The following is a 27,779-nucleotide window of genomic DNA, read 5'->3' as shown; positions in this document are numbered from 1 at the left end:
GTGTCGAGCTGGATTTTACTTTCAACTCCTTTACTTTCTTTCCTTTATTTGTAAAATGAATATGGATGAACTCATCCCACCACTCACTCCCTTCACACACCTGAATGTGGTTTTTTTGGGGGGGTTAGGAGGATTGTTTTTTTGAGACAGGGTTTCTTTGTGTAGCCCTGGCTGTCCTGGAACTCACTTTGTAGACCACCCTGGTCTCGAACTCAGAAATCCTCCTGTCTCTGCCTCCCAAGTGCTGGGATTAAAGGCGTGCGCCACCATTGCCTGGCCTGAATGTGTTTTTATGTCTCACATAAGTGTAGAGAAATTTTTTGTTTTATTGAGGCTTGTAAGGTTAAGTCAAGTTTTTGTTAAATCATCTCTGGTAGATTTGTGGGCTGCTAGCTCAGTATGGTTTCTATTTCAATAGTGTTTGCATAGTGTTGCTCTCAGGTACACTTTCCATGTGGACTTGTGTGTACCCTTCGTAGCAGAAGGCAGTCTTTTCCCAGGGTGTAGAGACCCTAAACCAGTGATTACATTGTCCTCACAGCAAAAGGCATAAGCAGCTAGGACTAAGAGTCTTACTTCTCTTAAACTTTAAAATCCCTAGGCAATGAAGAGAGCCATCTCCAGGAACACAGCTATGCTGGTCTGTTCTACCCCACAGTTTCCTCATGGTGTGATGGATCCTGTCCCCGAAGTGGCCAAGGTGAGAGGTTTTGGCTATGCAGGTTTGCAGCATGCACATTAGTACTTTAAAATAGACATGATGATGCAGGGCTTTGTGAGGAGAAAGGTTTTGATTTTAGGCTTGAACATAGCAGATATTGATGGTGCTTATCAACCCCAAGGCAAGTCCCTGCACCTCTTTTTGGAGCCTCTGAAGGTCACTAGCATTTTCATTGGGAGAAGGGTAGTACAGGACTCAGGCTGCCTTTGAACGAGGTATTTTTAAATAGTACAGACTCTTAGATTTCTACCAGGAAGTAATGTGCCATTAGGAACATGTCTACCGTATAATGACTACAGTAGGACTGTTCCCTCTAGAGGCTGTTAAATCAGATTTCCACTGTTTCTCCTGTGGTGGTTGGGGGAGCCTTAGGTCAGACATATTTAAATACAAATTACATGAAATATATTTTAGGTGGACACTTTTGAAGATTAAATATACATGAAAAATAAACTTCATTTTAAAATGTCAAAAATAACGATTTTGGACGGTGGGTCAGTTGGTAGAGTACATTCCAGACACGTATGAAATCCTGCATTTGATCCCCAGCACCCCATAAAATTGGACATTGTTGTATATACTGGTCATCTGATTAGGAGGATCAGGAAAATTCAAGGTCTTCCATGGGCTACATTGCAAGTTCAAGGCCAGGCTGGGATAAATGAGACCCTGTGTTCAAATAAATATAGCCCCCTTTTAATACCTGTGAGGTAGTACAGAGTAGCCCATCTTTCCACTCCTATTCTGCTTAGGGTTTATTTATGTCTTCATATGTTCTTTTTAACTAGTTGGCTGTCAGATATAAAATCCCACTCCATGTGGATGCTTGTCTGGGGGGCTTCCTCATTGTCTTCATGGAGAAAGCAGGGTACCCACTGGAGAAACCATTTGATTTCCGGGTGAAAGGTGTGACCAGCATTTCAGCAGATACTCATAAGGTGAGCTAAGTGGGTAACCAAGAGATAACAGTTGGTGATTTCACTATTCTCCACTCAACAAATTGACTAAAGCCTTAGTTTCCCCCCACACATTGTCTTAGGGTTTCTATTGCTGTGAAGAGATACTATAACCATGGTAACTCTGATAGAAGAAAACATTTAATTGGGGCTGGCTTACAGTTCAGAAGTTTAGTCTATTATTGTTGTGGCAGGAAGCATGACAGGCAGACATGGTACTGGAGAAGTAGCTAAGAGTTCTACATCTGGATCCGCAGGCAGCTAGAAGAGAATGTCACACTAGACCTGGCTTGAGCATCTGAGACCTCTAAGCCCGCCCTCAGTAAATTACTTCCTCCAACAACACAGCACCTGCTCCAACAAGGATATACCTCCCAATACTGCCACTCCCTGTGGGCCCCTGGGGACCATTTTCATTTAAACCACCACACCACATACCACCATATAAAGTACAGTCTGACCCTTGCCTGTCAGCATGTGGAGGTGACAAGTCATGGAGAAAAGCAGCTCCTGCCTTCCCTTATACAGGGCTGAGAGGATTTCCTGTCAACCATCTGTCTAGCTATGGATCTTGTGCCAAAAGCCTCCAAAGTCTTGAGGTTATTGGCAGTTGCTAAGGGTTGATCCTGGAGTTCCTGAGCCTACGTGACTATAATGCTCATGCTGATGGCAGAGTCCTTTTAGGAAAGGAAACCTGTGTGTTCAGGAGCAACTGGCTTGTTGTGTTTGATGTGCCTGTGCCTGCCTAGAATTCCTGATCCTCCTTCCTCCACCTCCCACGTACTAGGACTATAGGTGCATGCCACTGCACTCAGCTTCTGAAAGATTTTAAGTAAGGAAAGCCAAAGACTGAGGGAGAGAGGGAGGAAACCGGTTCTTAATTTTTCTCTGGGTCACCCCTTACATTGAGAATGTGGAATCCATGCCTTCGGGTTCCTCCTGTCTGTTAGCACTGTGAAGTATGAACCTTAACCTGAATAGGAAGTGTCGCAGAGCGCCTGTGAGAAAGCCGCATTACCTTGATGGTTCTGTGGGCAGAGCTGCCAGATACAGCCACACTCTGACCTCTTTGCTTCTCCCCTCAGTATGGCTATGCTCCTAAAGGTTCATCAGTGGTGATGTACTCTAACGAGAAGTACAGGACGTACCAGTTCTTTGTTGGTGCAGACTGGCAAGGTGGTGTCTACGCATCTCCAAGCATAGCTGGCTCACGGCCTGGTGGCATCATTGCAGCCTGTTGGGCCGCCTTGATGCACTTCGGTGAGAACGGCTATGTTGAAGCTACCAAACAGATCATCAAAACTGCTCGCTTCCTGAAGTCAGAGTATGTGTGGAAAACGGGGTTCTGCTTTGTCTCTTGCTCTCTGTCTTAGTTGGCCCACGGCATCTCTGCCTGGTGGCACACCCTTTGAGCCCTACTGTCTCCTGATAAACTGGGGTTTAGACCGATTTACCAGATGGTGCTGGGAGAAGAAGGAACCCTTGCATGCTGTGCTGAGACTTAGGAGTCGGGTAGACTGGGAAAAGCCAGTGGTTCTGGATGGAGTTTAGGACTTAGAAAGTTTCTGGTGTTCTGTCTGGGAGTCTGATCTCCATAAAACCCACCTGTCCCAGCCTAGCCTCTGTAGTGTAAGAGACAAGTCAAGTCCCAGGAGAGTAGGCTCTGATCATCAACTGAGATAAGGACCGACGGAACGGATATGCTCAATTTCTGCTTTTTTTTTTTTTAGACTGGAAAACATCAAAAACATCTTCATTTTCGGTGATCCTCAATTGTCAGTTATTGCTCTGGGATCCAACGATTTTGACATTTACCGACTATCTAATATGATGTCTGCTAAGGGGTGGAATTTTAACTACCTGCAGTTCCCAAGAAGGTATGCTGAAAGCCTCTACCTCTCCCTTCATTTCATGACCTGAAGAGCTGAGGTAGCCGGGTAATCTGATACTTAGCTCCTAGAGCCCAGCACTTTGGTGGCAACTAGAGTTCATACGTATAACCAGCAAGGTGGTTTGCTTTAAGCTCAGGTAGAACTGGCAGCCAGCATCCCGAGGCAGGAGGTCACTTGCAAGGCTTTCCTCTGTTCTTCCTGTGGCCTCTGTGTTCTGTGATCTATCTTGCCTATAGCGATCAGCTTGCTTCTCTAAGATACATTATGTGTGTAATGTTCCCTTAAAGCCCTTGAGAAGGTTTCTGATCACGCAGGCCTGATGTACCCTTCGATATGCTTTTCTGACTTAGTATTTCTCTCCAGCTAGATGGGTATGTACTCACGTACAGCCTGCCTTCTGTACGTTACAGCCCTTGCCAGGTCCATCCTTTCCCAGAGCGAATTAGGAGGTTCCTTGGGACTCCAGCTCTATGGTTTTCTCCTCACCAGGGCTTACCCTCTAAGGTGAAAACCCCACCCTTCATTGCTCATACACGATGGAAGGAGCCACCATTGACAGTCTGTGCGGTGGAAACAGGACAGAACAGCCAGCCGTGTTCATTTTGTTGAGGTGGTTCTTGTTCGTGCCAAAAACCAAAATCCTCATCTCCTGGAGTAAAAACCTGCAGTATGGAGAGCTACTGGAGTGGCTTTATCTTAGGCTTGCTTTCTTTTACAAGATCTGTCCCCCCCTCTCTCCTTTCTCCCATAGCATTCATTTCTGCATTACGTTAGTACATACTCGGAAGCGAGTGGCGATCCAGTTCCTAAAGGATATCCGGGAATCAGTCACACAAATCATGAAGAATCCTAAAGCTAAGACCACAGGAATGGTAAGAATACCAGGGGGGCTGGAGGGATGGCTCAGTGGTTAAGAGCACTGATTGCTCTTCCAGAGGTCCCGAGTTCAATTTCCAGCAGCCACATGGTGAACCATCTGTAATGGGATCCCATTCCCTGTTCTGAAGACAGCTACAGTATATTCGCATATATAAAATCTGTCTATCTATCTATCTATCTATCTATCTATCTATCTATCTATCTATCTATCTATCTTCTTAAAAAAAGAATACCAGGGCATCCCCTCTTTGAAACATGAGGAGTAGTGTGGGAGCCTGCAATGCTGTTTGGAGTCTGTTTCTACCTCAGCTCGGTCCCTGCTCCCTACTCACTAGGTATCTCAGGCGAGATAGAAAGCAGAAGCTGCTGAGCAGAAGCAGGGTTGCTCTCATCCTGTGTTTGAAAAGAAACTTTTGACACAGAAAGGGCGATAAGCACTCTGGTTTTTGTTGTTGTTATTGTTGTTGTTGTTGTTTTTAAGAAGACAGTAAGTCCCAGAGTAGTTCCTCACTTGGAATGGCAGGCTAGAAAGTATTGGTGACAAATAACCCATGGAGCTACTACTTGTCTGATGGAAGGATGCCTGGGCTCGGAATTGGGGCTGGGTGCATAAGGATGGCAGCTGTACTCACATCACTAATATAGATCCTTGGTTGGATTTGCAGGGTGCCATCTATGGCATGGCCCAGGCAACCATTGACAGGAAGCTGGTTGCAGAAATATCCTCCGTCTTCTTGGACTGCCTTTATACTACGGACCCCGTGACTCAGGGCAACCAGATGAACGGTTCTCCAAAGCCCCGCTGAACTTTGACCCTTGTGAGTTCCTTGGAGCTTCAGGCCTTCAGAAGGTTCTTGGCGTTTGGAACAGACTGCACACAATTTGACATCTGGACTGGCTCCGTAGAGCACAATAGGATAAACCATAAGATAGCTTCAGCCTCAGGACTCCTTTGTTTCCTTGTGGGGCTTTTAGTTTGAAGACCCTGAAGGATCCCACTGCATAGTGAGTCTGTCCTGGTTATTAATGTTACCCTAGAAATTGCTTTAACCTTATTTTTCTCTAACGTCTTTAGCATCGTCTTTACTTAATCATTGTGTGGTGGCTCCGACCTGTCCTGATTATTTAGGGAAAGTGTGAGATAGCAAGAGGGTGTCTCTGCTGCCTCAGTGGGGTGTTCTGGCCATCAGGCAGGAAGCAGTTATGTACCGTGTTCCCTCAGGTGGGTGTCTGTCTGTCCCACGCAGGGGGAGGTTCAGCCTCTGCTTCAGGAGATGCCTCTTGTCCTCAGGATCACTGTCATTACAGCTTGCTTTACTTTTCCAAGCACACGTCGGCCAGACTACTGGCCTCTTTTTTTGTTTTATTTTTAAATAACTGGAGTATATTCCCTTGGCAGGGTTTGAAGTGCTCCTTTGTCTTGTGCATGACCATGGCTGCTGCCATCTTTGGAGATGCCTGTTGGCAGTCATATACTTGTTTGTTCTTATTACTGTAGGGTAAGAAATGAACATGTTTTTCAGAGAATCTAGGGCTTTCTGGCTGTTGGCACTGCCTCTCTGGATGGAGTAGGGGTAGATCACTCCTGAGCCCTCTCCTGGGCCAGAGGAGCCACAACCAGACCCTTTCCCACATTTTCGTGAATAGCCACATAGGTAAGCGCCTACATCCTGCACATGTGGGCAGTAGTCTTCCCCTTGGACATTGCCTTAAGCCTTCATGTAATGAGAATCTGCTTTTATTGAAGAAAACACTCCACAAGTGTCCTTGACTTCCTCATTGGGTGTGAAGATGTGCAGAGGACACTTGCTCCATCAGTGTGTGTTCTTCCTGCCCCTTCCCCCCTTATTCAGCTTCCAAAGGTACGACAGCATTTTAGCTTCAGGTACTGGACGTTCCTCAGGCCCCGCTAAAAGGAAGCAGACATTTTGGAGTAGAAAGGGATGGCTACAGCCATTACACTTGGGGCCTGGGGTTCCTTCTTAAGACTGATTGCCCAGGGCTATACAGGGACAGGACCAATCCCTGGCCAATTTCCCATTTGCTTCTCCCTTTTAGGGATTGGGGGCTCTGAAGTAGGCAGAGCCCCGTTCAGCTCTGATGACCGTACCATGTGCCTTTCTACCCATTCAGTGAGTGACAACCCTCGTCCTCACCCAGGCCCTGGCAGAAGTAGACCACTCTTTGAGGTGTGTCTGCTTATAGGAGAGAACTTGGGACAGATCACCAGAAGCCATGCTCTGTTCCTTCCCCTTCTCAGGGATTCCTGAGTATTCAGCCTGGGCATTGCTCGCTGGGAGAGCCAGACCACCAGGCTCTTCCTCACCCTCCTTAGGAAGTGGTCTTCAGCACTGTTCTGACCCCAGGTGTTACCAGCTGGTTCATCACAGGGCATGTGTATATGTCCACTTCCCTCCTGTATGCTCTACAGTGCATTATGAGGCTCAGGGATGGTTGGTGTGTCAGAGAGAGGCTGAATTCCTGAGTGTACACATTAACAGTGGTTAGACTGTTGGACTCCTCTGGGCCTCCTCTCTGGCTTACAAGTGGCTAAAATGGAGAAGCATCCTTTATAGTCTCAGCAGAGCCAGGGACCAAGCCGCTCCCTTCCTTTGTGGTAGCACTAGCATGGGGTGCTGGTGTTTTTCAGAGGGACCCGCTGCAGCCATTTTAATTCATGATTAGGAACCTTAGTGTGACTTAAGAGTTTCATTGTGTGTTTATGTGTGCATGACATGCCTAGTCAGTGACAGGGGTGGGTAGGGTGTCTAGTATCATGGTATCACGTGGCTTAGTAGATGCCACAGTAGCTTCTGCAAACACTGTACTGTCTTGTTTCTGTATTAGATGTCGGTAATCATGTGAATATACTGCCATGTCACTTTTAATATTACCAGTTTTATACTTGGAAAATGGTACTTGCCTCTTTGAAATCTATTTTGTCTCTAATGTCCCTACCATCTCTATGTTCTTTCCTAACTGCAGCAATAACCCTTCAAAAGCAATTGAATAATAAATGTCCCAAACTGTAATCATTGGATGGTTGATTTTTAGATAGATAGATAGATAGATAGATAGATAGATAGATAGATGGATGGATGGGTGGGTGGGTGGGTGGGTGGGTGGGTGGGTGGGTGGGTGGGTGGGTGGGTGGGTGGGTGGATGGATGGATAGATAGATAGATAGATAGATAGATAGATAGATAGATAGATAGATCACAAATACAGCAGTTGCTGAATGGGAAACTGGTGAGCATTCCCCCATTTCCCTTTCCCCCTGGAGGCATCTAAATTGTGACATACCTGCAACAGTGGCCATCATGAGGCACTTCAGCTGGGAGCTTCATTGTCTCCAGGAGCTGTGGTTATGTCTTTCTGGAGAGGTCTATAATCTTGGCCCTTAGTTCCCTGGGGTCTTGGCTCTGAACTCCTCTCTATCCAATCTACCAGAACATACTTATGTGCCAGGCCTTACCACTGTCTGCCTTACCACTGGGGTACTCAGAGTGCTGCAGGCATGGCACTCAGGGGAGGCAGAACACAGTTCATAATGGGGGTCCTCAGTGCATGTTTTCCCAGTGGGAAACAGTGAAATCTGGGACGATTGCTATGGTTCCCAGTCTCCTGTGTACCCAGGTGCTGCTGGCATACAGATGGGAATTGGGAATGGGGGTGGCAGGTGTTCCGGTCCACGCTTCTCCTCAGGGCTTCCACACACCCAGGACTGGACGGATCCTGGTTTGGTTCCAATCGAGTGCTGTCAAGAGTGAGTATGGAGGGGCTAGACTAAAGAAGGCCTTCTTTGGAATAGATAAGGCCTCCCCCACTTGGCAGTCCTTGATAAAGAAATGGTCCTGGCTTGTCCAAACTGCTTTATTTGATGGTGAATGTGAATGTGTGCACCTTACTCAGGGTGAACCAAGGTTAAATACCCTTTATTTGGTACACAAATGGGAAGGGAAGCTTATTGGCTGAACACTCAGGGCCTATCTAGGTACCCCATCAGCATAGAGAACTTCAGGTTTTTATGACTTTCCTTGGGTAGAGATGAATGTGGGGACTTAGGACCCCCTGCTTTCCTCAGATAGAGGTGTGTGCAGGGGATTCCCCGCACAAGGTCAGAGAAGAGAAAACCTGCTACTAGGAAGCCTCCCGTTTTTCTCCAAGCTCAGAGGCTATCTGGTCATGGTGGATTTTGACCTTAATTAGCAGAGTTTCCCCACACTGATGGATTAGCTGCCTTGTGTGGTCACCTACCAACTGCACCATGTGGCTCTGTCTGACCAGTCAAAAGCCTGTCATTTGGATTGGGAGCCTATACCACTCCCAGTGCTGAGTGTCACATTCTGTCACATAAGAAAAAGGCTTCCCGCATGAAACTCAAGAAGAACGAAGACCAAAGTGTGGACACTTTGCCCCTTCTTAGAATTGGGAACAAAACACCCATGGAAGGAGTTACAGAGACAAAGTTTGGAGCTATGACGAAAGGATGGACCATCTAGAGACTGCCATATCCGGGGATCCACCCCATAATCATCATCCAAACGCTGACACCATTGCATACACTAGCAAGATTTTATCGAAAGGATCCAGATGTAGCTGTCTCTTGTGAGACTATGCCGGGGCCTAGCAAACACAGAAGTGGATGCTCACAGTCAGCTATTGGATGGATCACAGGGCCCCCAATGGAGGAGCTAGAGAAAGTACCCAAGGAGCTAAAGGGATCTGCAACCCTATAGGTGGAACAACATTATGAACTAACCAGTACCCCGGAGCTCTTGACTCTAGCTGCATATGTATCAAAAGATGGCCTAGTCGGCCATCACTGGAAAGAAAGGCCCATTGGACATGCAAACTTTATATGCCCCAGTACAGGGGAATGCCAGGGCCAAAAAGTGGGAGTGGGTGGGTAGGAGAGTAGGGGGAAGGGTATGGGGGACTTTTGGGATAGCATTGGAAATGTAAATGAGGAAAATACCTAATAAAAAATATTAAAAAAGAGAAAAAGGGGCTGGTGAGATGGCTTAGTGGGTAAGAGCACCCGACTACTCTTCCGAAGGTCTGGAGTTCAAATCCCAGCAACCACATGGTGGCTCACAACCATCTGTAACAAGATCTGACTCCGTCTTCTGAAGTGTCTGAAGACAGCTACAGTGTACTTACATATAATAAATAAATAAATCTAAAAAAAATAAAATAAAATAAAAAAGAGAAAAAAGAAAAAGAAAGAAAAAGGCTTCCAATGGCTCAGGTAGCTCAGCTTTAACACCAGGGAGCTTTTGGGGCATTCCAGCTTTGCCAGAATGAGGGCAAAGAATGTTTACTTTTTCTAAGGTTCTTGATGAATGACCTAGATCCCTGGTCACCAAAATCCCTAAAATCTTCACCAGTATACTTGAAGATGATCAATACATATATAACCTAATGTGATCAATCACCAGTACACCCTGGGCAGACCTGAGATGCTGATGGTTTCATAACTTTTGTCTTCTGTGTAGTTCTTGATAGTACTGAGTTGCCTCAGCCAAACCCAGTGGTGACAAAAAGCGATGTCAGGCCTACCCTGACAGCCACCAATTATAGCTTGGGTAGACAACCTTGTTTTTTCCCCGTGTGATGCTGGGTATCGAACCCAGAGCCTCAAGCATCGTGGGTAAATGTCCTACCACTGAGCTATGTTCCCTCTCCTATTTTATTTTGAGTTAGATTCTTGCTCAGTTGCCCAGACTGGAATTGAACTTGTAATTTTCCTAAGTTGGCCTCCCAAGTGGGTGGCTTCCAGGCCTGTGTCATCAGGCCCAGCTTGACAGCCTTTTCTTGCTATGGTTATTCAGGCCTTCCTTCCACTTGTGATTCCGTGTGATTGTCATTTCAACTTGTCTCTGTTTAGAACTTCAGTTACCTGGGTTGATCTGAAAGGAAAACAACAAAAGGAAAAAAACCTGATTTCTAAAAGCTTTTGCCTGTCATTTGTAGATAGATGTGCCTCATACAGATGTGGAGTCACCTGGGTTGGCATTTTCAAATCCAAATCCATCATTAAAACAGGAAGGCCATTAACAAACAGCAGAGCCAGATCCACCATGTTTTCTGTCTTTGTCCCACACGCTCAGGTGTTAAATCCGAGCATACCTGGGAATAAGTGGAACAGGTGATGCCACTGCCTTAGGTATGGGTGGCATTGCTGTTAAGCTCTGTGGACAGATTGCCAATGCAGAGCCAGCCTCTGCCTCTTTTGGCCTAGAAGGATCAACTTACCCAAGCTGCCTGGGCTCCAGACCAGAGGTCATCAATGAGGACTACAGTGGGGAAGGGTGCTCTGTCTCCTGTTCTGGGTGTCTGGTGGCACACAGGTGAAGATGATATTGAACTTGGTTTCCAATCTTCTCATTTTGTCATTTCTTGGGAATTTTCTACCTTTGAGAATTCCTAGCCAGGGATCTGACCTATATAAACTGGCCCTTAACTGCTTTAGTAGCATAGTCCATCAGTCCCTACACTACCTTGTGTTTTCCTGTAGAGTAGCAGCAGGCAAGCCCTACTAAGTCCTTTTCCTAAGACTGAGAATTGTAGCTGTCAGAACCAGAGGTCTTAAGATGGTTTTGGTCCCAGTGTACTAGAGAGTGTATTGGAAGATCAGAATGCACAGAAGGGGACTTCGGGTGAGGAACTGGTTCCAATGATAATGGAAGTCACGTTGGCTAGCTGGAGGAGGAGTTCCAGCCTAGAGCTCAAGACCCATGAAGTCAGGAAAGAACTGATATCCCAACTCAAACAGGAGTCCAGACTTCCATCTGAAGGAGAAATGGCAGGCTTTTTGCTCTATATAATACGCCTTCAACTGATTGAATGGAGCTCACCTAGGCTCATTCCTACAGAATCAGCCTTGAGAGGAGGAGGAAAATAATGGTGGCAATCTGCCTTTTTAGATGTGGGTTCACATGCTGTGTATACGTTCCCCTCCGGCTGATGCCCCAGCAGCAGTTCTGGTCTCTGAGGCCTAACTGGCATCCTTCCTTGTTACCCTAGTCACTTCTTTGTATCCCCTTAGCTCGCGACTCATCCTGTCTAGTAACCGTCTAAATGCCCTACACGACAATGAACCTGAAGGTAGAGTGCTTTGCCCTCTCCCATTCCCTCAGTACCGTGGACCTACCTGGCTTCCTACCCAGGATAAGTGCTTCCATTCAGTTGCATTTGACTGAGGACAGGCTCAGTGCCTTAGTTGGCCGAGTGTGTGCAAAGAAAGCCGTGGTTCTGATCCCCAGAGCCACAAAAACAGAACCGACCCCTAAAAATCAAACGGGATAGATTCTGGTTCAGCGGAAAAGAAGGTTCTAGAAGCTGAGCCCATCGATAACATAGTTTTATTGGAGGCGTAAAAGCACATGTTTCCATAATACATTGGAGCTTGTTTTATTAGTAGGATCTGAATTGGGCTTTTATGTCATGCTTTATCACAGCTACCTTGGAAAATGAACTAGAAAGGGTAGAAAAGGAACAAGAAGCAGCCTGGAACATTACTGAGGCTGGGAACTCTACAGAAAAAGGGAGAGCTTATTCAAATTAGTGTAACATGGCAGAGCCCCAGTGAGGAGAGTGGCACAGAGAAAGGTCTCAGTCCCTGCTGTTGACATTGACATCCCTTCTGCATAGGGAGGTGGTGGTCACTGAAAGAGTCAGGGAGCAAGGGCCAGCCTCCTTGGTTCCCTTCCTAGGTTCCTCCTCCAGTCACTCCTTCCCCCAAGCAAATAAGAGTCAGGGTAGATCTATGTCATAGACACGGCGACTTGTTCGATGAAGCTGGCCAGGTTTATATCCCGTTCCGAAAGACCGGCACATTCATGGGTGCTCAAGGTGATATGGACCTGAATAAGAGAAAACTGGAAATTCAGGGGTAGTACCCTCCCAGGAAGAGCTGGAGAGCCACCAGCTATGGGCTCAGCTCTACCAGGGACTGCATGATAGTTAGCCAGTCACTATAATTCCTTCTGGTGACAAGGAACTGGACACTAGAATTGCCCAAGACAGTAGCTGGTCATTGCTTTCCTAATTGCACTGAGATAGGTGCAAAGCTGCTTACACATCATGTTCATAGTTTCCAAAAATCGTGATGATCTCAGTAGTAGGATAAAAAATTCAAATCCAGATAGCAAGAGAAAACAAAACAAAAAACAACAACAAAAACTTTAAGCCAGGGGCCAGCAAGTTGGTTCAGTGAGAAAAGACATTTACCAACAGACTTGACAACCTGAATTCAACCTCCAGGATAGAAGGAGAGAACAGACTCCCTCATGCACAGCCTATATGTGCCCATATTTACATTTAAATAAATGTAAAAAAAATTTTTTTAGGGGGCTGGAGAGATGGCTCAGTGGTTAAGAACACTGACTGCTCTTCCAGAGGTCCTGAGTTCATTTCCCAGCAACCACATGGTGGCTCACAACCATCTGTAATGGGATCTGATGCCCTCTTCTAGAGTGTCTGAAGACAGTTTCCGTATACTCATATACATAAAATAAATAATTCTTTAAAAAAAATTTTAAGCCAAGTTAAAGTCAGAACTTAAGGTGGGCTCCTAAACACATCCTTCACTTTTTCCTAAACAGTCAAGCAGTTAGCATGCTCATCACAGTCTGATCTGCCCACCATGCATGGGTATCTGAGTTTAGTTTTATTGTTTTCTCGTTCTTCCGTCTAGAATAAAGCCAGTAGTGCTGTTAACAGAGGGCATATCCTTCCCTTCCTGAGTCTTGCCTTCTTAATAGCTGACAACAGCATTTTAAAGTGTTTTAATTTGCATTTATTATCTCCAGTGAGACTGGCTGTTTTTGTGAAGAGTCTCTGTTGGTTCTAGGTTGGAGACAGAAGAGGTGAACATCGACTTATTGGTGAGGAAGGACCTACAGTCCAAGGGTGAACCTTTGGGGAGACTTGGGGTTCTAAGAGATGTACAGAGCAGGGCACAACCCGGGGACAACGCCACTCACCTTGTTGTACACGTTAAACCACTCGGGATGGTGGTCCAGCTTTTCAGCCTGCAGGGCTACTCTTGTCATGAAGCCAAAAGCCTGATAAGAAAGAAGAAAGAGCCAATGGGTCATGGCCAATAAGGCCTCGAAGCAGTAGGGATAGCCTAGCTTTTTCCAGGGAATGCCAGAGCTCTAACACACCCTAGTCCCCACCCCCATAACATCCTGTCCCTGGTCCTGATGCCTGTGCCAGTGTCTAGCATCCCTAGTGTGGTCCACACAGCACAGGCTGTCAGTATTTGCCAATTCTTTGCCGCTTATTAAAGTGCCTTCAAAAGGGCAGATACTTGCTACCAAGACTGTCTCCTCCAATGACTCTGAGTTCCAGAAGGGAGGGTTCAAGTCCCTTCTCCTCTCTGCAGGTCACTTGAGTATGTCTTTCCCCTTGGCTAACAGGACATGACATGAACACACAGAGTGTAGCCCACTCAGGCCTGCTCCACATACCCTGTTGAAGTCTTTAAAATGGAACTGCTTGAAGATAGCATCTCGGCCTTCTACTTCATTCCACCCCACAGCCCTCAGGTTTGGCAGCAGCTGGTCTCGCTCCTCGGCGCTCAGCCTGTGTGCCTTGCCGGCCTAGGAGAGGGAGGATAGAGAGGCCCCAGGGCATTCCATTTATAGGTCAAGAGTGTGCCTCAGACCTTTGGGAGGACTTCAGTGCTGGCTGCTGTGGATTCAGGTGCCCCTTATAGCAAGCAGCAGGCCTTTATGTTTCCAGAGAAGAGCCCTGCCAGGAGGTGGGGTCTGGGCCGTTTACTGATAGACTCTGGGTCCTGTATTTTTTTAGTTTTGTGTTTTTGTGTTTTGTTCGTTTTGGTATATGTGTTTGTGTGGGTAGGTTCAAGTATGGGCATGTGTGCATGTGGAAGCCAAAGGACAACCTCAGATGTTATTGTTTGGATATCATTTATCATTATTTTAATTTAATTTTTTAATTTTATGTATATGAGTGTTTTGCCGTCGTCACAGAAGTCTGTGCACCACCCATGTCTCTGGTCCCTGCAGAGGCCAGAAGAGAGTGTTGGATACCTTAGAACTGGAGCCACAGGCAGTCATGAACTGCCACGATAGTGTTGAGAGTCAGGTCCAGGTCCTTTAGAATAGGAGCCAGTGTTCTCAACCTCTGAACAAATTTCCAACCCCATTTGATTTTTTTTGGACATGGTCTCTCACCAAGTAGGTTATGCTGGCTGGCCACAGAGCCTCAGAGATCCATCTGTCTATGCCTCCCCAGTGCTAGCATTACAAGCACACACTATCACGCCAGTGTTTTAAATGTGGTTTCTGGGAAGGAGAACTCCCATTGAAAGCACTTCACAAACTAGGCCGAATCTGCAGCCCAGATCTTGGGGTTTTTACCTGCTTTCATAGAGAATGCCAAAGAGAATGTGTTGTGGTGAAGTGTTCCCCCATCTCTTGCTCCCAGAGCCTCACAGATGCTTGCCTGCCTTCATCTTTCCAAGACAGCACACCATGGAGTCCCCAAGGTGGTTAGAGCAAAATTCAGCCCAATTCGAACACATTACATGTTCTTCCTGGCATCCCCATTTTTCTGCATTCCCTCTCTATGCTCCATCCCCACACCCATTCTGCAATGTTCAGGTGTTCTAGAGGAGAAACAGGCCTAGACAAAGGGGATGTGAGTGCTCTGCTCTTCCGGCCAGTCATCCTCAGTCAGGAATGAACTGACTCAAGGTGTGGTCTCTTAGAGCTATAGCCCTGGGGTGGGATGCAGAAACCCATTCAAACCCATTCCCAGATGAGTCTCTGCCACCTCCTCCTCGCCCCTGTATAGTCCACAGCTGTCAGGGTGAGGCTCTCAGGGTGGCTGTCTTAGGAACCTAGGACCACAGGGCCCAGACTCAAAATGGAAGTAGTCTGTCAAGGGCACCTGGCATGCTCATTACCCTGTTATACAAAGTGCCCACGGTGTGATCCCCCAGCACATACCAGGTCAGGTCCTGAGTGGACCCCTGGAAAACAGAAGTTAGTGTCTGTTCTGTCCTCTAGAGGAACGTGGGGCCCTGAGTCTAACAAGCTAGGATTGTGAAAGAGAATCACCCAGGGATACAGTGTTCAACTGACAAGGACTCAAATTTGGCTTGGGGAGCAGGAGGAAGGTGAACTGTGTCCTGCAAGCCACCCATCGTTTCCATACCCTGGGGTGGGTATCGAAATGGCCCTTTGGCTTCATGAGTGAAGGGATGAGACCCACTCCTTAGACCAAGAGATGCCAGTGGAAATACTTCAGTAGCAAGGTTATCAAGTGAAAGTCAGCTTCATTAAAAAAAAAAAAAAAAACAAAAAACCAACACTTCCTAGAACAAGAACATCTGTGACAGTTCTCAGGCCAGCAGTGGGGCCTACAGAACCAACACCAGTGTGTGTGTGCTCTCAGAAACAAGGGGCTCCAGCTCAGTGCAGAGATCTGCTCTGTGGTTAATGAAGGGGGTGGGGGACTTCCAGCATTGACCCTTCAGTGGGTGATAAGCGGGACACTTGTAACCAGGCAGCCAGGTATCAACAGGGCTCCACTCTTTAGAATTTTCCAGAACCAACTTTCAGGCTGACAATGCTCTGAACTCAGGTCAGAGGGGTAAGGGCCTTATTTGCTTAGGGAAGCTCTGTCAGCTTGTTAGTGTGGGCTGAGCGATTACTGATTATCCAAGCCTGTGGTGTCTTTGGGCCCAATGACTCTTCCCAGGCCTCAGCTGCCAAAACACCCTCCTATCCCTGATCGAGTACAGAGAACCCGAACCACGCTATTTGGTAAGGGTTGCAGGGAGGTCTAGGGGCTCCTTTCCTAGGGACCTACCTAAGATCCTGACCCACCACCACGCCAAGGTGGGACACAGCACCCTATCTAGGTGTTAGGGCGGGGCTTAAGGCCAGGGACAGCACTGGGTGCAGAGAGAACTGAACACCACCCCCACCCCCACCCCAATCTGGCAAGCCTGTAGGGCCAGGCAGCGCCACGGAGACTTGCCTTGCTGCCACACCCCGCCAGCAGACTAGGCCTGGGAGTTGGGACAGGCTAGGTTTCCAGGCCCACCGCCACCGCCCCCAAGGGAGGCCAGGCGACTCTAGCCCGGCTGGATGGCGCTGCAGGAGGCTCAGCGTGGCCCGCGCCCCCAGCATCGGAGCCCTAGTCGTCTCTCCACACCACCCCCCGCCCCCCACTTCCTGGTCTCCTCTCAGGGTCCACCAGACTTCCTGCGCTTACCATGTCCAGTGCGGGAAGCAGGTGGCGGCAGCGAGGGAGAGAGCAGCGGGCAAGCAGCAGGCCACCGCGGGGGCGGGGCAGAGATCCGGTGGCCGCGGGTAATAATTAACATGGGTCCTCCTTGCTCCACGCCCTTGCAATGCTTTCCATGCCCTGTGCTCTGTGAGCATGGCTGCGTGATGGGCTCCAGGGCAAAAGCTTTGACATCTCAGTACCTCTGCTCCCTCTCTGCCAGAGGACTCTGGGCACCAGACTGCCTGACCTATTGTTACAGTAACAACGACAACAAAAGCCACCCAGATAAATGTCACATACACTGGACTGCACATATATAAAGTGCACAGTTTTAACCATCTTAACAGAACAGAAGACTTTTTTAAAAAAGATTTATTTATTATATATAAGTACACTGTAGCTGTCTTCAGACACACCAAAAGAGGGCATCAGATCCTATTACAGATGGTTGTGAACCACCATGTAGTTACTGGGAATTGAACTCAAGACCACTGGAAGAGCAGCCAGTGCTCTTAACCACTGAGCCATCTCTCCAGCCCAATAGAAGATATTCTAAAGGGACTCAACGTATCCCTCCTTTGGGCTATCAGGCTATTGAAACAATGGAACCCAAGAAATCAGAATTTCTTCCAGGAAAGGCATGGTATGAAAAGGAAAAACTAAGGTCTGGTGCCAGCCAGAGAAGAAACTTGTCTACTGGAAAGATTTCACACCATTCTGGCAATTTGCCAGGCCACCTTGTTTAGTAAGGTATTCCTCTTGCCCGCTGTTTAACCTTGAGCCGTAGATTAGGTCCCAGTGGACAGACTTGGAGGCTCATGGACCCCTTCATTTCTCTTCCCAGTAAAGCTGTATTGAGTAAATCACCTTGCTTGCTGTTTTAATCACTGTTTTAATTTTTAAGATTTATTTGTGTGTGTGTGTGTGTGTGTGTGTGTGTGTGTGTGTGCGCGTGCGCATTTGTGTGGGTGCATGGATTTATGTGTACTGTGTGCTGTATGCATGTAGATGCCATGGAGGCCAAAAGGGAACATTGCATCCCCTGGAATTGCACTTAGGTGTTGTTGTGAGCTGCCTCATATGGGTACTGGAGCCAAATTCAGATTCTCTGCGAGAGCAGTAAGCGCTCTGAGCCCTCTCCACAGCACCTCTGCTGTGACTTGTCTCTTTCGTTGGCATATAGAGAGTAGTGGGTGAGCCCTGCTTGTTAGGACTGCCAGGGTCCAGGCTCTGACCCTAATAACTTCAGTGACATGGAGGGACATGTGCTTCTCTTAGGAATCCATCAGCAGGATTAGGAACACCTCTCCCTGTGCCACCAGATAGCCTCTCTCTTCCAGGGCTCCCCCTAAGCCAATGCTCTTCAATTGCTGGCAAGCAGGTTGCATTTTCTAGACATCCCCATGGCCCCATGCATTGAAACCATTTAGTTTATACTTACCTTTGAAGTCCATTCATGTTCTATGTACCATTAGTTGATTCTTTTCTTTCTTTTTTTTTTTTAAAGATTTATTTATGTATAATGAGTGCTCTATCTGCATGTACACCTGCATGCCAGAAGAGGGCATCAGATCCCATTATAGATGATTGTGAGCCACCATGTGGGTGCTGGGAAATGAACTCAGGACCTTTGGAAGAGCAGTCAGTGTTCTTAATCACTGAGCCGTCTCTCCAGCTCCCTAAAGATCCATTATTTCATAACTGTAATCTTGATACTGTTATAAATTATAATTTAAATATCTGATATGCAGGATATCTGATGTGATTCCCCCAAAGGGGCCATGATCCCCAGATTGAGAACCGCCGGGAGCCTCGTTGGTTGTGGAGGTTTGGCATGGTGCAGGTCCAGAGTCTACACATCTTGGGTCATCTGCAGCTCCCTTAAAGCCACCTATTTCTCTCCTCTGTTGTGACTTAGCATGTTGGTGACTGGAGGGTAAATGCTTCCTAGTGTATAGACAGGCCACTAGCCTCCACCAACCGGATGGTTATAAAGGGCCGCCAGGTGGCAGGTGAGGCCTCCAGCTGAGATGGCCGACTGTTCTGGAACTCATCTGCCTGATGTTTCTACCAACATGTTTGAAAAAAATGTCTTGATTTAAAAACACCCCACTGGAGAGATGGCTCAGCGATTAAGAGCGCTGGCTGCTCTTGCAGAGGTCCTGAGTTCAATTCCCAGCATCCACATGATGGTTCATGATCATCTATAAATTGATCTATTGGCCTCTTCTGGTGTGCATGAAAAGAGAGCACTCATAAGCATAAAACAAATAAACAAATCGTTATCTCTTATTCTTAATTATTTGTGTCTGTGTGTGTGCTAGTGTGCACGTGAGTGCAGATACCCCCAGGGGCCGGTTCCCACAGAGCTGGAGTTACAGGCAGTTATGAGCAAGCCAGTGTGAGTTCTGGGAATTAAGCCCTGCTTCTCTACCAAGTGCTCTTAACTGCTGAGCCATTTCTCTAGTCCCTTAAGGCCCAGTTCTTCCTAAGAATATGAGGCTAGTGGTTAAGGACTGTTAAGTGCTGTTGAGAATGTTAATTCCTTGATAGGTCTTCTTGTGGGCATCCTTCAGCAGAGTTTGCCTCCATGATTTTTGTTCTTTAAACCAACTGCGCTGCTAGGAACTAGCCACTCCTCTTGATTGACAGCTGCAGGCCCTTCCTTTGTGCCTGGCTGCCTTGAGCTGGGTGGAGGATGACTGTCAATCAGTCAGCGCTTTCCTTGCCAATTGGCTCGACTGTCAGCATGGCAGACCAGCTGCTTTGACTTCTTCCTGGTCACCATGAGAGAACTCCACTCCCATTGCAAAGACCAATGCAAGCAAGCAGGGCTGCAGTTGAAGCCAGACCTGCTGCTGGAAGCTTTGCTGCAGTCCTGATGGGATATTCTAGACAGCATGCAGAGCCTGGAAAATACTGGGAAACAGAGGCCTCAGTGAATTGTAGATAATCTACAGCACCATTTTTGGGGGGGGGGGATCGGTACCTCAGCAGTGACTCAGCAAGAAGCCTATATCTGGAATAGGAAACTTAAAAAAAAAAATCTGTCTTTTGCATGTGTACACACACACACACACACACACACACACACGAACTCATGTGGACACCTGTGTATGGAAGTCAGAAAACAGTATGCAGGAATCAGTCCTCTCTTTCCACCGTGTGGGTCCCAGGGATTGAACTCAGGTCATCAAGTGTTAGCCGCAAGTGCCTTTACCTGCCGAGCCATCTCATAAGGCCTAATTCCTCCTCTCTCTTTGCTGCATTCTTTGGACCATGGTGGTGTCTGCCTTTAATCCCAGCACTTGGGAGGCAGAGGCAGGCGGATTTCTGAGTTTGAGGCCAGCCTGGTCTACAGATTGAGTTCCAGGACAGCCAGGGCTACACAGAAAAACCCTGTCTTAGAAAACAAAAAAAAAGAAAACCAGTGTGTGAGGGTGGATTCTGGGTGCTCCTGATCTGCTGTCCATAGAGACACTGACACCGCTGTTTTGACCACCACAGCTTTTTAATAAGTCTGATACCTAAGTCTCCTAAAACGTAAAGCCTTATTTTCCATTAGCCTTTCTTCCTACACCTCTCTTCCCTCTGTAGCACTGTGGTAATGTGCTGATGTAAATTCTGTCCATATTTATTCTTGAAAAATTTGTGTTGCTTCATTTACATATACTTTAATGTATGCAGGAATACTATATTGCACATTGTCTTGTATAAAACATAACACTTAAGTCAATTGGTTTGTCATATCCATGATGCATCAAGCACACTTAGTCTGCAGTGGCAAAGGTTCTAACTGCTGCTCTGTGTTCTCTGATGAAAGTCCACCCTGGATTCTCATCCTACCAGCGATGGCCAATTCCTTACCACAGCACAATTAACCCTCAAGCACATGATCTGATGTCTTCCCACCAACCACCCCACCAGCCCTGCAAAAAAAAAAAAGACCTGGCCAAGGCTGCACTTGCATATTCAGCAGCTCCCAGGCCCCTGGGAAGACCCCTATAAACACAAAGTGCAAAGCCAGCACTGCCCGCACAGGCCTGTATTCCAGCGCCATCCAGATGTTTCCAGCACTGCCCCATACAAGCTTGCATTCCAACACCATCCAGATGTTTCCAGAACAGCGACAGCAGCAGCTGTTCTCACCTGCGCCTTTCGAGGGTTCCTACTTCCTCACACATTTCATCCTCCACAGAGTCTGACTCTGTGTGACTCTCTCGTGTGTGTGTGTGTATGTGTGTGTGTGTGGTAGTTTTGTTGTTGTTGTTAAGCTGACAGGTATAGACTGAGCTGAGAGGTTTTTTTTGTGATTTATGATGGTTACTGAGGTCACTGAGTACTTCTTCTCAGGTTGACTCTTGGGGAGTCTCTGTGTAGACACCACGGCTTATCAGCTTCATATCGTGGAAACAGTTTCTGCCACTTGGCCATGCATACACTAACTTTAACCATGATTTCATTCTCTTTCTCTTTCTCTTTCTCTCTCTCTCTCTCCTTCCTTCCTTCCTTCCTTCCTTCCTTCCTTCCTTCCTTCCTTCCTTCCTTCCTTTCTTTCTTTCTTTCTTTCTTTCTTTCTTTCTTTCTTTCTTTCTTTCTTTCTTTCTTTCTTTTTTTCTGTTTTGGTTTTTTGAGACAGGGTTTCTCTGTGTAGCCCTGGCTGTCCTGGAACTCACTCTGTAGACCAGGCTGACCTCCAACTCAGAAATCTGCCTGCCTCTGCCTCCCAAGTGCTGGGATTAGAGGCGTGTGCTACCACTGCCTGGCCTATCCACGATTTCTCTTAGGTTACATGTGTTGTCTGCAAGAGGGAGGAAGGAAGGAAAGGATGTTCAGCTAGAGGACAACTTCCTGGAGTTGATTTTCTTCCTTTGATCCTGTGGACCCAAGGATTGAATTTGGGTCATCAGGTTTGGAGGCAAACACCTATAGTCATCTTGCCAGCCCATAGGTGGGTCGTCTTCCTGTGTTGGTGGGTCATGTTCCTGTGGTGGTGGGTCATCTTTCTGTGATGGTGGGTCATCTTCCTGTGGTGGTGGGTCGTCTTCCTGTGATGGTGGGTCATCTTTCTGTAATGGTGGGTCATCTTTCTGTGATGGTGGGTCATCTTTCTGTGGTGGTGGGTCATCTTCCTGTGGTGGTGGGTCATCTTTCTGTGATGGTGGGTCATCTTCCTGTGGTGGTGGGTCGTCTTTCTGTGGTGGTGGGTCATCTTCCTGTGATGGTGGGTCATCTTTCTGTGATGGTGGGTCATCTTCCTGTGGTGGTGGGTCATCTTTCTGTGGTGGTGGGTCATCTTCCTGTGGTGGTGGGTCGTCTTCCTGTGGTGGTGGGTCATCTTTCTGTGATGGTGGGTCATCTTTCTGTGATGGTGGGTCATCTTTCTGTGGTGGTGGGTCATCTTTCTGTGATGGTGGGTCATCTTCCTGTGATGGTGGATCGTCTTTCTGTGATGGTGGGTCGTCTTCCTGTGATGGTGGGTCATCTTTCTGTGATGGTGGGTCATCTTTCTGTGATGGTGGGTCGTCTTTCTGTGATGGTGGGTCATCTTCCTGTGGTGATGGGTCATCTTCCTGTGGTGGTGGGTCGTCTTTCTGTGATGGTGGGTCGTCTTTCTGTGGTGGTGGGTCATCTTCCTGTGATGGTGGGTCATCTTCTGTGATGGTGGGTCATCTTCCTGTGGTGGTGGGTCATCTTTCTGTGGTGGTGGTTTATCTTTCTGTGGTGGTGGGTCATCTTCCTGTGATGGTGGTTTATCTCCCTGGGATGGTTCATCTTCCTATGGTTGTTTATCTGTTCATCTTCCTGTGAGGGTGGCTCATCTTCCAGTGTTCTTCCTTCCGTAGTGGCTCACTTTCATGTACATGTGACAGTGGTCATCATCATGAGGCTTTTTTTTTTGTGGGTTTTTTGTTTGTTTGTTTGTTTGTTTTTTAAGCATTTTCAGTTTTGTCTTAGGAGGCAGTGTTGTAGCCCAGCTCGTGAGCTTCTTGTGTTTCCTTCCCAAGTAGAGGGATTACAGGTATGAGCCCTGCATTAGCGTTTTCTGTGGAGGAGCTAGCAAGACAAGGCCGTCTCCTTCCAGGTCAACAGAGGGACATTGTTGTGATGACTGTTTTGTTTTTTCAGGTTTGGACTTTATTATTATTATTATTATTATTATTATTATTATTATTATTATTATTATTTGGTCCTGAGACAAGGCACCATGGAGTTCTGGTTTGATTCAAACTCACTGTGTAGCTGAGGCTGACCTTGAACCTTGGATTCTCCGCCTTTTGCTTCTCGAGTGCTGAGATGACAGGTGTATGCTACTTGGTCTTTCATTATTGCCATTTTGAATGCAACTGTGAGTGACTTCCCACCTAAGTGTGCTTGCACGTGGCAAAAGGTGAAATTCTGCTAGGTTCTGTGTGTGTGTGTGTGTGTGTGTGTGTGTGTTTGTTGTGGGAGACGTATCATTCTGGTAACTGAAGCCATGGTTGCTCGTATTTGGCTCAGGATAAACCCTGACTGCTTCTGAGGCCAGAGCTGTGTTTCTCCTCCTGATAGGCTGTTTTTTTGTTTGTTTGTTTGTTTTGTTTGTTTGTTTGTTTTCAAGACATGGTTTCTCTGTATAGTCCTGACCTGGAACTCACTTTGTAGACCAGGCTGGCCTTGAACTCAGAAATCTGCCTGCTTCTGCCTTCTGAGTGCTGGGATTAAAGGCGTGCGCCACCACGCCCAGCTGATAGGCTATTTTTATTTGAATGTTTGGAGATTCAGCCTAGACTCTCCAGCTGATAGGCTATTTTTATTTGAATGTTTGGAGATTCAGCCTAGACTCTCATGCCAGGCAAGAGAGAGCACTACACCACAGAAAAACAGTCTCACTGAATCTAAGGAAATAAATGCACTACCATAAAATAAACAATTTTCGATAATAGTTTTAAGACTTGAAAGAATTGGGCTGGTGAGATGGCTTAGCAGGTAAGAGCACCCGACTGCTCTTCGGAAGGTCCGGAGTTCAAATCCCAGCAACCACATGGTGGCTCACAACCATCTGTAATGAGATCTGACTCCCTCTTCTGGAGTGTCTGAAGACAGCTACAGTGTACTTACATATAATAAATAATAAATAAATCTTAAAAAAAAGACTTGAAAGAATTAACAGTCCATTATGAGGAAAATTATATGTTTTAATTTTCCTTAAAGGTATTCATTTCCAAATTGTTGTAAACTAATAGTCCCAAATGAGAAAGAAAAAAAAACAAAAACCAACCACCACCAACAAAAAACCCTTTTTTGTTTGTTTGTTGTTTGTTTTGTTTTGGAGACAGGGTTTCTCTGTATAGCCCTGGCTGTCCTGGAACTCACACTGTAGACCAGGCTGGCCTCGAACTCAGAAATCCGCCTGCCTCTGCCTCCCAAATGCTGGGATTAAAGGTGTGCGCCACCACCTCCCGGCAACAAAAAACAACTTTACACATCCTTTTTTCCTCAAAAATCCTGGGAACAGACATCCAGGGCTTCACCTGTACCAGGGAGATTGCTCCTTGCTTCGGCAGCATTGTAAACCAAAGGCTAGCCGGAAACCTTAATTCTGAAGCTGCGAGTGGGGGTGGGGTGAGGTGGGGTGGGATAGCTTAGTGGGTAAAATGCTTGCTGTACAACAGGAGGGCCTCAGTTCAAATCCCCAGTACCTGTGTAAAGAAGACCGGTGTGGCAGCACGAGCCAGTAACCCGTGCTGGGAAGGTGGAGAAGCCAAGCGCATGCTAGGGGATGGGGGGCGGGGCAGGGCAGGGGTTTGCCCAGCCAGCCAGCCTAGCCGAATTGTTGAGTTCCAGGTTCAATGAGACGCCCTGTTTGAAAAGAATAAGGCGAAGAGTAATATGGAAGGTGCCCAGCGTCGACCTTCATAGGCAGGTGCCCATACAGATACCCATAAACACAAAGCTTGTGCACACATACACACGAGCACACACACGTGGGCGCACACACAGATTCATGCGACTCGTAATTCAGCTTCCATCTGCCATGTGTAAGGTGGCATTTGGTTCTTTCCCCAGACCTGCAAATATAAATAAAAAATTTAAAAACCATACAAATATAAATAACAGAGAAAACGAGCCAGCCATGGTTATACACATCTGTAATCCTGGCACACATAAGTCATTCCAGCCCTCTAGAGATTGAGGCAGGATTGTTGAGTTCAAGGTCAGCCTGGGCCACACAGTGAGACCTCGTCTCAAAAACATACAAACTAACGGAAAGCATATACTCCCACGCATAGCACACCCGTCGTGCGGCAGTCTTCCCAGGGGCGCTGGCTACGTTCCCCTTGAGCTGTTCCTCCCCGTCCAGAGGCAGTCCCACAACCAGGACATCTGGCAGTGACTCACACAGATACGACGGGAATTTAGTGTCACATAAATGTGCCCTTTGGAACCCAGATAAGTGTTCCCAACATCTACACCAAATGCCATGATGGAGAAAGGGGAAGTGGAAGGAGCCACGAGGATTGCAGGAACAAACAAACAAAAAACCAAACAAACTGGTCCTTGGATGTGCCGCTTGAGGAAGGGCTCTTCTGATAGTCTCTCGTCCTCCACCTTCCTTCTGCAGCTCTTCTAGAATCAATCATCGATCGATCAAATCGATCAATCAGGATATGACTCATACTTCTAATATGGAGGAAGAGAAGGTGTATTACAGATCTGAGGGAGATTACAGCCAGAGGCACATGGAAGGGTCCAGACTGAACCAGGCCGGAAGAGGGGGCTAGGTGAGAGAGGAAGAGGGAGGAACCAGGAGTCGGCCAGGAGACCCAGGACACCAGGAGGGGAAGAGTCCCTGTAAAGCCACAATGGCTGCATTAAACAGGGAAGAGCCCCTGGGGCAAGGGAAGGAAAGCACAAAGGCTGGAGAGGCTGAAGGTGGGAGGCGTGGTGAGAGATGCTGGGAGGAGCCGGGACTCTGTGGCCCGTATTGGCTGATGAGCAGAGAGCCTGGCAGCCAGTGTCTGCTTTGATAGGGTAATAGGCACATCAATCAGCCAGTTGTCTTGCGTTTGAGAGCTAACCTTTCCCCTCCTCCCATTTCTCTTTTCTGGGTCCCTGCCCTGTTCTCTCTCTTCTCCTCCCCCGACCCACTCTCCCCTCTCCCATCTCCGAGGCCTTCATTGCAAAACCACACTATCACACTATGTTCACTCACGCTTTGTTTAGCATCAGTTTCTCAGCTCCACTTTGCTTCCTTGCCCCTGAAGGGTCATGGGTGCCAGAGCTCTCATTTTCCCATGGTGTCTGGCATGCTGCCCTGTACTTAAAACCTTTTAACGAATCTTCCCAAATTCTTGTGTGTGTGTGTGTGTGTGTGTGTGTGTATAGCTTAGTCGACAGTCTGCCATTTATATGCCACTACTTTCTTTTCTTTCTCTTTTTCTTTCTTTTTTTTTTTCTTTTGAGCCAGAGGAGTTTCAAAAACTTTTTTTTTTTAATTATAGAAAGAACATGTGTTCAAGATTGTAGGGAAAAAATAAAAGAGAAATGGGGGAAGAAAATAACCAAAACCAAATAAAACAAGCCACAGCCACAAAACAGAGACCGGCGCGGGTCTGTGGTCCCAGCACTCAAGAGCTGAGACAGGAGGATCTTGAGTTTAAGGCCAGCGGGGCTCTATGGCAATACTCCACCTAAAAAGGGCTGGGGAGAATAGATTTAGGCATAAGGAGAATGCCGCTTGCCTATACCCGCTCCGAGCCTGCCATGCTCCCACACAGACATGTCCACATCTTTAAAGACAGCATAGCCCTGAGGATCATTCCTCTCTGGGTTTAGTCATGGGGCACCTGAGAGGAGGGGACAATAGCAACAGCTTTGTAGGGTTGTTATAGTGAGTAAATAAACATTCCATGGGAAGTACCGGTGCCACCTGTGTCCTCACTGCCCCAACCTGAAGGTCACCTTCCCAGCCATGACTGTCTGCTTCTGTCTGGGGACAGTCTCCTTACTTGACCCCTATAGACTTCAAGGTACAGGGGGTTAAACTTCCCTCTCAGACAAAAGTGGACAGGTTTGACCACAAGCATGAACTTCCCATCCCTGGGTAGACAGTCGGTGAGGAAGAGTTTGGTACACAGTACACAGTCCTCAGGTCCCCGGCAGGAGCCCGTGACACCTGCTTAGGGGCACTGGGGTTATTAAATATAATGAGGTGGTGTTGCGGTAAAGGGGTACCTGGTGGGCCCATGCCAAGGTGTCCCCCTGAGAAATCACACCATGAGACAGACCTAGTTTAAGAGAAGTTTACTGTGGGGCAAGGGAGTGAGGACTCGGAGAAATGGTAAGGCAGAGAATGGGGAGTCAGAAAAGGGCAGAGAGAGAGAAAGGCTGGCCAGGAACACAAGGGGCTAGAGAGAGGAGAGGGGAGGGGAGGGGAGGGGAAGGAGGGAGAGAGAGAGAGCCTGGGAGGAGGGGTGGACAGGGTATTGATCACTCCTCTTCCAAGCTACCAGGCCACCCGCACCAGGGGGGGGGGAGGTAATAGTGGCCGCAGGTGATGACTGATGACATAACAGGTTGCTAAGTCGCTAGGAGGAGTCTACTAGAATTGTCTATAAACCAAGAACTGGAGCCCCCTCCATCACCCCACTGTCTCCCCTGCTGTAAGCTTCTTCCTTCTGATGAGACAGGCTGACTCCATGACAGGCTTCAAATGGGCAGTTCAGGAGATTAGGCCTAAAAACCCAGGCTTCAGGTAGCAGCGAGTCAGAAACTGCTCCACCACCTGGCCTGAAGCAAGGACAATGGGTCACCAGTTTCCAGCCAGCCCCCACACCTCTGTAATGGAATGTCCTTAGAGATACAGCAAGATAAGGCCACCTACCTGGAATACCTCAATAACAGATTCCAGCCCCCCATGTCCTATAAATGTTACCTGCCCCAGAATTCCCTAATGTGCTTTAAATCCAGCCTGCAAGCTCACTCGGGTGTCTCTCTCTTGGTAGTGGGAGACCCCAGCATGCCAGACTTGTGCAGAATAAATCACTCTTTGTGTTTACATACTATTTGAGTCCGG

The 27,779-nt window shown here is 47.4% G+C and overlaps 2 protein-coding genes across 5 annotated transcripts in view; one reads left to right on the top strand and one right to left on the bottom strand.

The window, feature by feature from the left end:
• Positions 1-7,480, top strand: part of Sgpl1 (sphingosine phosphate lyase 1) — a 49,043-nt gene extending 41,563 nt beyond the window's left edge. For 3 of the 4 annotated variants that reach the window (NM_001316674.1, NM_001316673.1, NM_009163.4), the window contains exons 10-15: positions 602-700; positions 1,510-1,659; positions 2,763-3,001; positions 3,408-3,554; positions 4,321-4,441; positions 5,114-7,480. In NM_001316674.1, coding sequence (NP_001303603.1) covers positions 602-700; positions 1,510-1,659; positions 2,763-3,001; positions 3,408-3,554; positions 4,321-4,441; positions 5,114-5,254 — 897 coding nt within the window. In that variant the 3' untranslated portion in view covers positions 5,255-7,480. The remainder of the gene's footprint in view (positions 1-601; positions 701-1,509; positions 1,660-2,762; positions 3,002-3,407; positions 3,555-4,320; positions 4,442-5,113) is intronic. The other variant, XM_017313860.2, reaches the window with a different exon arrangement.
• Positions 7,481-11,792: 4,312 nt separating this feature from the next.
• Positions 11,793-16,791, bottom strand: Pcbd1 (pterin 4 alpha carbinolamine dehydratase/dimerization cofactor of hepatocyte nuclear factor 1 alpha (TCF1) 1). The gene is made up of 4 exons (NM_025273.4): positions 16,706-16,791; positions 13,927-14,058; positions 13,438-13,518; positions 11,793-12,315 (listed from the first exon to the last, which is right to left on the bottom strand). The coding sequence occupies exons 1-4, from the start codon at positions 16,706-16,708 to the stop codon at positions 12,217-12,219; spliced, it is 315 nt and encodes a 104-aa protein (NP_079549.1). The 5' UTR covers positions 16,709-16,791; the 3' UTR covers positions 11,793-12,216.
• Positions 16,792-27,779: the final 10,988 nt, after the last annotated feature.

Source organism: Mus musculus, chromosome 10, assembly GCF_000001635.26.
Source record: "Mus musculus strain C57BL/6J chromosome 10, GRCm38.p6 C57BL/6J".
NCBI lineage: Eukaryota > Metazoa > Chordata > Mammalia > Rodentia > Muridae > Mus > Mus musculus.
This window is presented reverse-complemented; position numbering and strand designations above follow the sequence as displayed.